Source organism: Pieris brassicae, chromosome 1, assembly GCF_905147105.1.
Source record: "Pieris brassicae chromosome 1, ilPieBrab1.1, whole genome shotgun sequence".
Classification (NCBI taxonomy): domain Eukaryota; kingdom Metazoa; phylum Arthropoda; class Insecta; order Lepidoptera; family Pieridae; genus Pieris; species Pieris brassicae.
The window spans coordinates 2418503-2431841 of NC_059665.1; the positions used below are offsets into that span (position 1 = coordinate 2418503).

The following is a 13339-nucleotide window of genomic DNA, read 5'->3' on the forward strand; positions in this document are numbered from 1 at the left end:
TTTTTGATAATTTAATTCCAACCATTTGTTCTATCAAATGTTGGCCAGTCTGCAACCAAGACTTCTTCCTGGCTGGCCTCTTGCTGGTAGAAACCCGCCGGTCTCTTGCCTCGAATTCTACCCATCATTATAAGCTGCAACAAGAAATGCGACTTTCTGTATTTTAACATTCTGCATAAACTTTCGTCTTCTTCTTTGAAGTCATCATTTCAGTCAATCGCACCCTTTTACATGCTTTAGAGGCTATTTTTCAATTCACAAAAAGGGACACTTACATGTGATAATTGAAAATTTATAACGTTTAATTATATTATATTTCTCACGAATTTCTGGAAATCCAACTTGATACAGAACTTTTGTTTGATCAAAGTTGAAAGGTTTCCACGCATTTTCTGAATCTAGATAGACGGCTGTTTATTTGTTATTATTATCATTATTAAATGTTGAGATAAATCATGTGTGGTATAGTTTACAGGGAGAAGGTGAAGCGTATCCGCGATGTCCTCCACAACATCCAGAAGCCAGACGGACTTTACCCAAATTACATCAACCCTCGGAGCGGCACCTGGGGACAAAGTTAGTTTAAACCCATTTAACTATTAAGTTTATTGAAAAATTTTTTTCTTCTTTTTATGACTACCATATAAATGTTATTCAAAATTAAAATTGTAAGCATTTGTAATTTATAAAAAAATATATAGTGCCTAGTGGCTGCAATCAGTGACTCTTGAGGTCGTTATTCGAACCCAGTGGGCCTCTGATTTTTTTATATGTATACGCAATTGATACACATAAATAAAGAGACCCAAAAGATGATTACCTCGTCGCAGTAAAAACCTACAAAAATATAATTAACGGTTTTTGATAATGATAAATAAATGATCGATTCGCACGGCTGAACTTTGTTTTAAAACTTTTCAAGTTTATGTTACCTACTCAGAAATAAAAAAGTATTATTCTGGTAGGTAGGTATCGCTTCAGTAGTTTTTGAACTTATTTGTAACATACACGTGGAACCAGCTGCCCACTGAAGTATTTCAGAACCAATTCGACTTACGGTCCTTCAAGAAAAGAGCGTACCAACTCTTAAAAGGCCGACAACGCGGCGGCGGTATCACTTAACATCCTGCTCGTTTGCATAAATAAGTCAATAGCGCTACAACCTTTTCAGGTTTAGGGCCTCAGATTCCTGTGTCTGTTTCATGATCATTTGTTAATCGAATTGGCAAGTAGGTGATCAGCCTTCAGTGCCTGACACACACCGTCGACTTTTTGGGTCTAAGGCAAGCCGGTTTCCTCACGATGTTATCCTTCACCGTTCGAGCTAATGTTAAATGCGCACATAGTAAGAAAATCCATTGGTGCACAGCTGGGGATCGAACCTACGACCTCAGGGCTGAGAGTCCCACGCTGAAGCCACTAGGCCAACACTGCTTCCATATAGTATAATACATTTTTATTTAATCAACTCTAAAACAAACCAAGAGGTTGTGTCGTTTGATTCAATATGTGATTCTTAAATGAAAAATAATTTTATCTAAATCAACGTGGTAGTGTCTTATCTTAAATCGGATAATATTTCAATTTTTTATCAGATAATATTAAAATTGTGACATCACATTATTGTCCATAATGGCGTAACAGATGATAATATAACGTGATGAACATGTATTCTGATTATAGTAGTTTATATTGCAATGTAACGAAGTGTTAATAAATAAATAAATATATAATTTAAAATATTTTCAGGGCATATGTCCCTCGGAGCACTGGGCGATTCCTTCTACGAGTACCTGCTGAAGGCGTGGCTCGTCTCCAACAACGAAGATGAAGAAGCCAGAATAATGTTCGACGAGGCAATGCAAGCGGCGCTCGATAAAATGCTGAGAACGTCTCCAACTGGTCTCGCGTACTTGGCTGAACTGAAGTATGGCAGGATATTTGAGGAGAAGATGGATCACTTGTCGTGTTTTGCTGGTAAAGTTTATTTATTTAGGAGGAGTAAAGAAAAATAAAATATATATATATATCCACAAAATCACTGATAAAAATTAAGATACAAAGCAAAACAATACAAAACATGACAGCAGAATGTTACAATACAAAATGTATAAATCAGGAGAACGACAAACATACTATTAGCTTTAACAATGAAGAAAAATACTAAGGCTTAGGACATTAATAGTTGTTTTAACCTATTTTCCAATGAAGCAGTGCGAAAAATGTTCGATATTAGTATTAAATCCAAAGTAGAACGCATCAGTACTAAAAGTGTTCATGCCATGATAATGGTACCATGAAGCTGCTACCTTCATCTTCCACGACTAATTAACTAAGATAATGCCAGTAGTATTCTTACTTCTTCATTAAACAAAATCAATTTGCACTCTTTCGTCTCTTTCTGACAAATTATGTACGCTGGGATAAAAAGAGATAGACGTTGTTTGAGGCTGTCTCTGCCGCGCACTACCACTGTGGAACCAGTTGTCCATTGAAGTATTTCCGAACCAATTCGACTTTGGGTCCCCCAAGAAAAGAAAACGGCGTACCAAATCTTTAAAGGACGGCAACGCACTCGCGAGCCCTCACCCCTCGTATCACTTATCACCAGTCGAGTGGTTTGCCCCCTGTCCTATAAATATAAGGTTACAAGCGATGTTTTTCTGAACAACTTTATGTATGCAGGTGGAATGTTCGCGATGGCGTCCACGAGCTTGGAGAACTCCTTGTCTGAGCGGTACATGGACGTCGCTCGTAAGCTGACTCACACCTGTCATGAGAGTTACGACCGATCTGATACTAAACTTGGACCCGAGGCTTTTAGGTGAATTCTACTTAATTTTTTTAATATGTACTTTTTTTCATATAAATTAAAAAGTAAGATGTAGTTCTTCCTTCAAACAAAGGAATCATCGATCTGTATATCCGTAAGGCCCGAAGGTCCAAAAATTTTTTTTATTTATATTATTACAGAAATACAAACATTATCCTTATAGACTATGCTATAACCAATATCGCTACTGTGAATTCACTCTTCGAACATACAAATATGTCCATAGTGTCGGAGACAGTATTCAGTAGATAACTGGGATCTGTGCAACAGACTGGTTCTTACCCTTGGTATCGCAAATAACCTAGGCCTTCGCCATCGCGCATATAGGTACTAAGAAACCAAGTTCTTAGGTTGCACACAACAGTTGTATACATGCTTAGCGGGAATACTTTGATAGGACGTTTCAAGGTATGACATCATCTCATCTGTAGCCATAGGTTGAAGGTGTATCGTGTTCCACGGTTCTCTTTTCGCATAGACGACTTCCAGTATTTATATTATGACAATTCTTAGGTAAGCTACCGATCAGGTACAATAGCAATGTACAGCTTTGGCTCGTACATAAAATTCTTCTTAATTGTTTATATACAAGTTTTAATTTGTTCGCTCTTCATTGTTATGTAATTTAAATATATTTATTATATTTAAGCCTTTACTAGAGATGCCGATAAGCCTTTTTGCCGATACGATACCAATTCCGATTTTCTTGTACAAATATCGTCCAACTGATACCAATGTTGATTGAATTTAAATTAAATTAAGGCACAATTCGCGTTTGGGTAAAGTTTTTTTATTTTTAATACAAAACATATAAACAGTCACAAACTTTGAGAAGGTTAAATGTTAAGGTATTAAAATTAAGAATTAAGAGTAATAATAAAATTAAAATAAAATAAATAACTGTTAATAACTTTGATAATATAAATCTATATAGAATACGTAGGGACAAAGCGGGTGAACTCACCTCACCACAATAAAACGCGGGGATTCCCCGGACATAGATTGTCCGTGCTTCGTTTGCAACAAACTAGATCAAACAAGATGCGCGTATATATTACCTTTCTAAAGACATACAAAACACATAAAATAACAATAATCAAAAATAAAGACAAAAACGAATAATAATAGAGAGATAACATTTTTTTTTTAAAGAAAACGGTTAAATTGTGTAATGCGTGTGTGCTGTGATTGTCATGTGCCCTGGCTCACCATTATGCTGAGGATCAGAGTTGTTCCACAGCGCTGGTCATTCCGCCACAGACCATAGCAGCTAGTGTGCGCCTCAGTCGCAAAAAACAAATAAGATAGCAAGCGCAATTTGAAATGTATAATCGTCAATTAAAATATTTCTGATTCATATACCAATATATCGGCAAACCCAACTTATCCTATTGGAATATGACATACGGAAGTCATAGTCTTATTCCTGAACTTTGAACTCTATTTACTTTAAAAGCAAAGATGAGACGAAACATACATTTAGAAAAAACCTTATGTAACAAAATATATTTTCAAATTTATAGATTCTCTGGTGCAGTTGAAGCCCGTGCAATGAAAAGCAACGAGAAGATGTTCCTCTTAAGACCAGAGACCTTCGAGAGCTACTTCATCATGTGGAGACTCACCAAGGAACAGAAGTACCGCGATTGGGCCTGGGAGGCTGTACAGGTAAATTGGCTTACAATTTTTTACCCGTCGCACTTTATAAAAAAAAGTTTTTATAGAAGTACCCGCATTTTAGGATTAACAGTTGATTATGAACCACATGAAAACGAATTTTTACTTTCAATACACAGGAATAATAATTTTTGTATTCAAATATAAAAATATCGTGGCTTTTACAAATAAACCTAATTTATGCCTGGTGAAATCCAATTATGAATATAGCAATTTTTAAATAAAATTTATAACTTCACTATTATTATACAGTCAAAGCTGAGTAAATGACAACTGGGTAAGTGAGTAGCGACTACTCTATTAATGGGAGTATGTATGTATGTGTCCCTAAAACCTCTATAAGTGAGAAACATGAAATTTGTATAAGTGCCAGTCATTTATCACGGGTGAACCTCTATAAGTTTGATTGATACTTGCCTGTACCTCTAAGCATGATTGATACTTGCCTGTACCTCTAAGCATGATTGATACTTGCCTGTACCTCTAAGCGACAGTTAAAAACATAATTTTATCCAGGGACTATTATTTAATTCAAACCAAATGTGCGTCTATTATTATTTCATTATGTTTCGTCAAAGTTGTAAAGCTTAAGATAGCTTTTACACATTAAAAGAAAACACTTTTTTACCGGATTGAAGCTATGAATAAACTAATAAAGCACGCGAAACGTCGGGAGAAATTTAAAATTATGTAAAATAATTATAAGTTTATAATAATACATAGCTTCAATCCGGTAAAAAAAGCTAGCAGCAAGCAATGTATAAAAGCTATCTTAAGCTTTACAACTTTGACGAAATATAATACGAACGAATATATAAAACGAAAAAAGTGTTTTCTTGGAAGAAAATAACTATGCAGTGAGTGACGTAACTGTCACCAACTGTTTCAAGAAAGCAGGGTTCAATATCTTTACAGCTATATTTGCCGTACTTTTTTAGACCTCTATATGTGACAGACTCGCAAGAAACTCTGGTTACTGAGAAACCTCTCTAGAGAAAATAAGATCGCGGTTCCTTGAGCTCTTAATAATCCAGGTTTGACTGTATTAATTTTTGAGACAGTAAAAATAACTCAATTAACACCTATAGTGACGAAGACGTAAGCCTGTTTGTGGTAAATGTTCACCGTGTTCGCTTCGGGTGGTGGGTTGCATCCTGCTGGGAGATAAGGGGGCGATCTTCTGTTGGGGGCTGTCCCGCGAGGTGTCAAGGGCTCTACTCGCAGCCGAAGAAGCACCTAAAACCTGTTCGCCTGCAGTTTATGCATCACGTTAGATTGTTCAGTTTATTATTTATTGACGTTTTATTTTATCGATTTTCAGGCGTTGGAAAAGCACTGCCGCGTGGAGGGCGGTTATACGGGCATCGTGAATGTGTATCACTCTACACCGGTCGGAGATGATGTTCAGCAGAGCTTCTTCCTGGCTGAAACTCTTAAGGTATCAAATTAAATCAACATTTATTTATTAATATTATCTATGTACACTAGATATATTTATATAATTTCACCCTTGTTAATTTTTCAATCAAAACTTTTTCATATGAAACATTTGTCTTCGGATTTTGTTTTAAACCATTATTTTAGCTGATTAAACCAGGACGATAATAAATAAACAAATTGACCTTACTGACTGTAACGTGATCATTTGTTTCTAAAAGGCAAGAAGGCAGCCTCCTGTGCCTGACACTCGCCGTTGACTTTTTAGATTGCCTGAAATCTCCCTTCGAGCAAGAGTTAAATGCGCACTTAGAAAAGTACATAAGCACAGCCGAGGTTCGAACCAACGACCTCAGGGATGAGAGGGCGCTGAAACATAATGTTTCAATAAATATATTAATAAACAGATACTAGATTCTTATTCATACTTCGAAAAAACGAAAACCGCTTGATGTTAAAATATTAAGACAAAACATTAAGACGGTCTTACGCAAGTTTGTATGTTTATTATATCAGTTGGCTGGAATATGAAACATCATTAAACTTCACGTTTCTCGGGCTTTAGCCGGTAACTGAAATTACAAAGTAAAACACTTGAAATAAATAAATAACTAAAAATGAAATTAAGTACTCGCGAACAAAAAAACCTAAATTAACATTCTGCGATTTGAGACAAAACAATCAAACTCTCAGTAGTCTTTAATTATTACACAAAAATATATATTTTTAATATGCCAGAGTGTACAAAATAATTATAAAATAATACATTTATAATTGTTACAAACAAATGTATTTTATATGTATATTGTATTTTTTTCAGTACTTATACCTAATATTCTCGGACGACTCACTGGTGTCTATGGACGAATGGGTGTTCAACACAGAAGCGCATCCGTTGCCGATCAAAGACAAGAACCCGCTCTACAGACAATCGTACAAAACCATAGATAACAATGTATAAAATTAATTTTACGTTTTTAAATATCCGAAATTATTTTAGCTCTGAGTCTGCTTTATGTGCTTCGTTTTTTATCTTTGTGATAGAAAAATAGACAGATATGGGGTTAAATATTTAAAAATAACGCCATTTTTCTATTGAAATACCGTTTCACCTTTTACAAATTGCAGACTTGAAGCTAAATTTACAATGATACACCTAAAACGTTATTTATTAGTTTGTGATATTTCTACTTTTTGGTTGCAAAGTGACGATTGACACCAATTTGATTAAACGAGTGTGTACAACGCTCAAACTACGTGTTAACGGCCTAAGTTGTCAAAGAACTTTCACGTCATTGAAAAATATAAAAGCAATAATCCTTATGTCTATATTGCTCTAAGTTCTTGGGTGTGACAAAGAGCCACTGTACGAAGAATTTTCTAGAAAGGAGGTCGATCTGATTTTGAGGTAGGAAAATAAAATATCTCACAGTAAAAGTCTAATTATTTATTCGCCAGAAGCAAAAAAAATATATATGTACCAGGCGAATATAAATGGTAGGAGACTGGAATTATTCACAATGGAAGTTTTTATGGTTCATATATGCCTAGTATTTGTTTTTAATTAAAAGGTTTAACAGTTAAATGATATTAAAGTACGTAACGTAATAAAACCCTATATATATATATGTGTTCAATGAATTTTTAAGAAATATTTGTTTTGTGAAGGTATTTGTGTATGTATTTATGGATAGGCATGGAAGACCTTGCGTACGCTTGCGAATGTTGTTTCATATTTATGTAATTTATCAGTTGAGTGCCGTTAGTTTTAATTAGGGATCGTTGTCAAACCAATTGTCAATTGACACATTGGTCAGTTGTCAAAAATGTCAAGTAAACCTTTTTTTTTTTTGAAGCTTCGATTTTTCTGTCTTCTGAATGACATAAAATTGCTCAAGTCAATTAGAAATGAATTTTTGTTTTGAGATTTTAGGCAATTGCAAACATATACACGCCGCGTTTTTTTTAAATACTTAAGTGCCAGTTTAACTACTTAAAGTTTACTTAACAATTAATCATGAAATCTCTATTAATGAAGTCTACATTTTCATTATTCGTAACATATCTGTAGCCATAGATATAAATTGTCTATTATTAAAAAAGTTGTGATTAACTTTTTTTAATTTCCGTCGGACGTCAAAATTCGCAAATTAAGATAATGAATAACACCACTAATATATATAATGATGTTAGAATTTATTCCAATAATATTTACTTAGCAATAATATTAAGCGCGTTTAGCGATATATCTTAAACATCATGTAATACTTATGAAATCATGCGAAAATCATATTATCATAGTTCTCGGAATATTGGCAAGAGTTATTTTTTTAGGTAAAAATTAATTCCTAAAATTATACGCGAACATTCCTTTAAAAATCTTACCAAGTTCAAGAATATACAACAATTATCAGAACATATATCCATCCTTTTCATATATAGAAAGAACAGGTATGAATAAAAGAGACGTTTGATTGTCCTCACGTAACGCACTCGTTACTAGGGCATAGATTTTTTATAGATTATAAAACATAGTCGTGAGATTAGCTGTCATAGACAATTGTAATAATCTGTACAGTGTATATAGTATTTTAGTGTGTCTGCGTCGCAGGTGGGTCGCAAAAGTGCAATTTTTTTGCTATTCATCAGCGACATTTTTTTTTACATGGCGTGCTAATTATTTAAAAAAGTGTGTAACATTATGTAGTTAAAATCGAGAATAATCCAATTTTAATATTCGTATATACCTACTTCCTAGACAAGTGAGAATTGTTATTATCTCATGTTATTTATGTTATCCTAATAGTTCTTTATTAGACATCATACTTTTATCGATTAAAAATCGGTCAAGTTTCTCTTATTTACTGCCATCTATGTTTGTTGTACCATATTTCTGTCGCGAAAACAAATGTCAAGAATTCATCAGCAACGAGAGCGCTAAGACTGACTACTGTACGTCAATAATGTATAAGATTTTGGACGTACGGGAGGCATAGTTCGTTTCTGAATCTCACAATTGGACTAAAGACACCGTTCATGTTACCATGGTTATCAAATTTGAAAAGCCATCGTAACCATGATAACAAGTAAGCTATTCCCACGCATCTCTATTAAGAAATGTATTGTCTTTTTGTCATTTGTTTTCGTCACTTAAGTCTTTAAAGACTATATTAGCCGTATTCAGAGTCGTCCTTTAAAATTATCTACGTAGCAAATCCGCTACGTAATTTAATCCTCTAACAATTGTAATCTTTAAATAACCGTTGACTCTTAATGAACGACCCTGAGTAAGACTGAAAATGTAACAAGCAGATTTGCAATATTTATTTTAATTACTGATCTCAATTTTTCCTTACGAGATTCAAGGTTTTTTTAATTGTCAAATGTAGACAGCAATAATTGTTTAGTATGACACCATTATACGTAGTATTTGACAATCGGGAAATCTTCAGATTTAAAAGACATTTTAATACAATATATTTTTATCAAAGGACATACCGTGTACATATTCAGTTCGATAGACTGCTTGTTATAAATGTGTTTATGTATGAAGATGTAGTAATAATTGTAAATTTTCGTTTATTAATAAAAATGTTTATAAAATATTTATTAGTTTTATTGTAGAATTTTTCCCATTTTTGGTAAGTAATTAAACACAACAGTGGTTGACCAAAGCTTATAATGGAGTAGGTACCTGTGTAAAAAATATATGTATTTGTTAAATTAGAAGTGTAAACAAAATATAAACAATTAAAGACAAAATTTAGTTTTTACCACACTTATTTAATTGTAATACTTTATTGTTTCCGATAATGTCCAAACAGGTCGACTACACAATCCAAGTCAGTTTTTGTTTGCGTCGCAACCCCACTAGTATGAGCTCATATTTCAAACCATTAAAGTCAGTTGTTACCCGGCTTTGAACAAAGTGTTTCATTTAACATTTATCTGAGCATATCTACAACTGCCAACGAACTTAACTCGTCGTGAGTTACTGTTGACTTCTGCAAAAACGAACCTCGAATGAATATTTTGTCAAAGTATTTACTGTGGTCTTTGACTAATCCCTCAAATTGAAGCATAATTCATTTTTTTTATATTCGTGTGTATTATAGTACGAAATACGAGTCTTTTGCAGCAATCGTGGTCATGATATAAAAATAAATCAATGGCGCTACAACCTTTTACGGTCTGGGACTTTGTCTCTGTTTTATGATCGTTTGTCAATCTTATAGACAAGTAAGTGATTCGTCTCCCGTGCCTGACACACGCTGTTGACTTTAGGTCTAAGGCATACCGGTTTTCTCACGATGTTTTCCTTCACAGTGGGGGATTGAAACTAGGATCTCAAGGATGAGAGTCGCACGCTGAAGCCACTAGGCCAACACTGCTCTGCGTAATCATTATATGATTATATAAGTACCGTGTTATTTATTAAAACAATACAGAAATTCATATAACATATTACACAAAAATTGGAGACCATTTCTCGGTCCACCAAAACTTGCCATTCATATTATAATTCTTAAAAACAAAATTAACTACTAGAAGTATTTATTAATTTCTTTAAATTAAATTAAAATAAATCAAAGAAAGTTCTAGAACTGTTATCCGCTGATGAAGTTTTATTTAAATGTGTTATACTCGCGAAATCGAAAATAATATTAAGCTTTATTTATATTAACAAGAAGGATCTAGTTACTCTTGTTTTTTTTCTAAAACAGTGAGCAGGATGCTTGTAGTGCTAGAGAGTGCGAGTGTTTGCAATAATTGTTGCGCTCTTTTCTTGAAGGATTTTCCTTTTGTCATTCTATAATCGAACAATTTAGGTTTATTTCGTTAAAGATAAGAAAATCAAAGTCCTTTTCCATTCTAAACTAAGCTATATATTAGTTTATATATAACTTAACTAAGAATAATTAATAAAAAGAAAATTAAACAAATTTAGTTTGGTCACTGTGGAAGTGTACCTGTAATGCTGGCAGCATTTCCTCGATGTATGGCGACTCATTCGTTGAGTTAGGTAAGCAGCAGCTCATCGGTACTATCAACCAGGCGCCAAATTAAATCTTTAAGTAGCACTTGTACCCCACGGCCCAAATATACCTCCTTTAAAGGGAACAAAATCGAAGTAGGAGGAATTTCTCTAATAGTAGAGCTGTTTTTTTTTTTAATTAAAGTATATAGAAATTACTGTATATTTTTTATTGTTATTGTTATGTTTATTTAGGTTTTAACCTTCTGAGGCTACGTTTGTATCCAATTAATATGTATAAAATTGTGAAAACTACATACAATACAAAAACAAATAATAAGTTTTGAAAGAAAACATTTTTTTGAACCGGATTAAAGCTATTTGTATTATTATAAACTTATAATTATTACATAATTTTAAATTTTCCGACGTTTCGCGTGCTTTACAGCGTGCGTGGTCACGGTGACCGTAATAAATATAAGTTTATAATGATACAAATAGCTTTAATCCGGTTCGAAAATTTTTTTTTCTTTCAATGTGTAAAAGCTAAAGACTAGTAATAAGTATTCAAATAATGAGAGGGCTTCATTATCATCATTTCTAAGCCACCTCTATTCGTTAATGGCGTGTGTGTGTTTAAATGTTTACTTTTAAATTGTAACTTTTTGAATTCCCAAACCTAAAAAAAAGCTATCTTGGGTTAAATAAAATTAATGGCGCGTAAACAATATAAATAATAATAATGCAAGAATTTCAAAATCACGAGAATCCCAAAGCTCCCCTCGCTGTATCATTACGAGGTACTAGGTAGGTAGAAGCAGTAAAGCGGCCATCGACACAAGGCCGTGGAAATGTCGCGATGTGATTGTCCAGCGCTAACATTTCAAAGGGAACCAATTAGGGTGAATTGTTTTGCCTTGGAAAAGAAATTGTGATTTTGTACTTCAAAACAGAATAAATTCGTTTACATACCTTCACAAACATAGGTTGCAAAGGATTATCGTTGTCGTATGAAGTAATTGTTTAATATTACTCAAATAGTCTCCAGTAATCAAGGATGTTAATAGATCTTTATGTATTTTTTTATATAACAGGAGGCAAATGGGCAGGAGGCTCACCTGATGTCAAGTAATATTGCCAATAGACACTCTCAATGCCCGAGTGCTCGCGAGTGCGTTGCCGGTCCTTTTTTGTATAATAGGGGGCAAACGAGCCTACGGGACGAACGTACGTACGGGCAGCCCAAAAAGGGCAGTCATCGTAGCCCATGGACCCCCATTTTTAGTGGGTGCGTAGCCGGTCTTTAAAGGAGGAAGCTAGAGAAGCTTTGAATATAATTAGGTACGTAGGTAGTTGGTCCCAAAGTTCTGTCACTGGCACATTATTTTTAAATTTCGAACATGATTTTATAAATTAATTATTGCATTCTATTTTTGAATATTTGTCTATTGTTTTAAAACAAAAACAATCATTTTCCGTAACTGTCCACTCAGACATTGAAAGAAAACCGAATAGCTGTTATTGCGTTGCACAGCTGTGGGCACTCGCCGTGTTTAGGTTTGTGTACCGTACTATTGATAGGTACAATGAAGTCTCCAGTGTTCAGGACAAATAAAGAACTAGCCGGCCACCCTTCGCAAGAACACCAGCAATCAAAGCTATCAAGGCGCAGATAACAAGAATACCTGTCCGAAAAAAGAAGTTCATGTCTTTGCAGGTGTCAGTAGGAAAACAGTAAAAAAGATTTTAAATTAGATAGATTTCGATTTTAAAGATCTTGGTCTATGAGCATACAAAGAGTGGACACTTACTTAATGCTCGTCTAAAAGCAATAAGGCTTACGCGATCGTGGCTGTTAAAGCGGTATGCGAAAAACCTTGATATCGTCTTTACGAACGAAAAAAATTTCGATATTGAAGAAACCTACAAGAAACAGAATGATGGGTGCAATATCATCCATCATCAGTAATGGTCTGCTCGAGTCCTAATACGGGCCAACTGAGGTTCATTTTTGCGAAAAGGGCGTCAAAACCAGTGCAAAAGTGTACCCAGAGACGGTTTTGGATCGGCTTGTCAAAGACCAGCCCAGCAAGCTATTTGCGGGACATCATTCGTGTTCCAGCAGGACTCTGCGCCTGCACACAAGGCCAAGACCAAGCTTGGTACGAGCGTCAAAACATCGACTTAACTTCCTCCAGTCCGGACGCTAATCCTTTGGACTATAAAATTTGGCAGGTTTTAGAGAGGAAGGTCTTAAAAAAAAGCAGTCACTGAAATCGACATGAATATGCAGCGGCACTTAAGGGCCTGTATATATGGGAGGTCATTTCGAATAATTTTATGATATATAACTCATTAAAAAATTTCCAGTTTCCAGAATTAACTAGACTTACCTTATTCATTTTTTTTTTTAAAGA

At 34.3% G+C, this 13339-nt stretch overlaps 1 protein-coding gene across 2 annotated transcripts in view; it reads left to right on the forward strand.

The window, feature by feature from the left end:
- LOC123706952 (mannosyl-oligosaccharide alpha-1,2-mannosidase IA-like) overlaps nt 1-9544 on the forward strand; it is an 85420-nt gene extending 75876 nt beyond the window's left edge. For both annotated transcript variants that reach the window (XM_045656619.1, XM_045656628.1), the window contains exons 5-10: nt 469-576; nt 1750-1977; nt 2686-2824; nt 4357-4501; nt 5832-5948; nt 6768-9544. In XM_045656619.1, the coding sequence (XP_045512575.1) occupies nt 469-576; nt 1750-1977; nt 2686-2824; nt 4357-4501; nt 5832-5948; nt 6768-6908 (878 nt within the window). In that variant the 3' untranslated portion in view covers nt 6909-9544. The remainder of the gene's footprint in view (nt 1-468; nt 577-1749; nt 1978-2685; nt 2825-4356; nt 4502-5831; nt 5949-6767) is intronic.
- The last annotated feature ends 3795 nt before the right edge of the window (nt 9545-13339 follow it).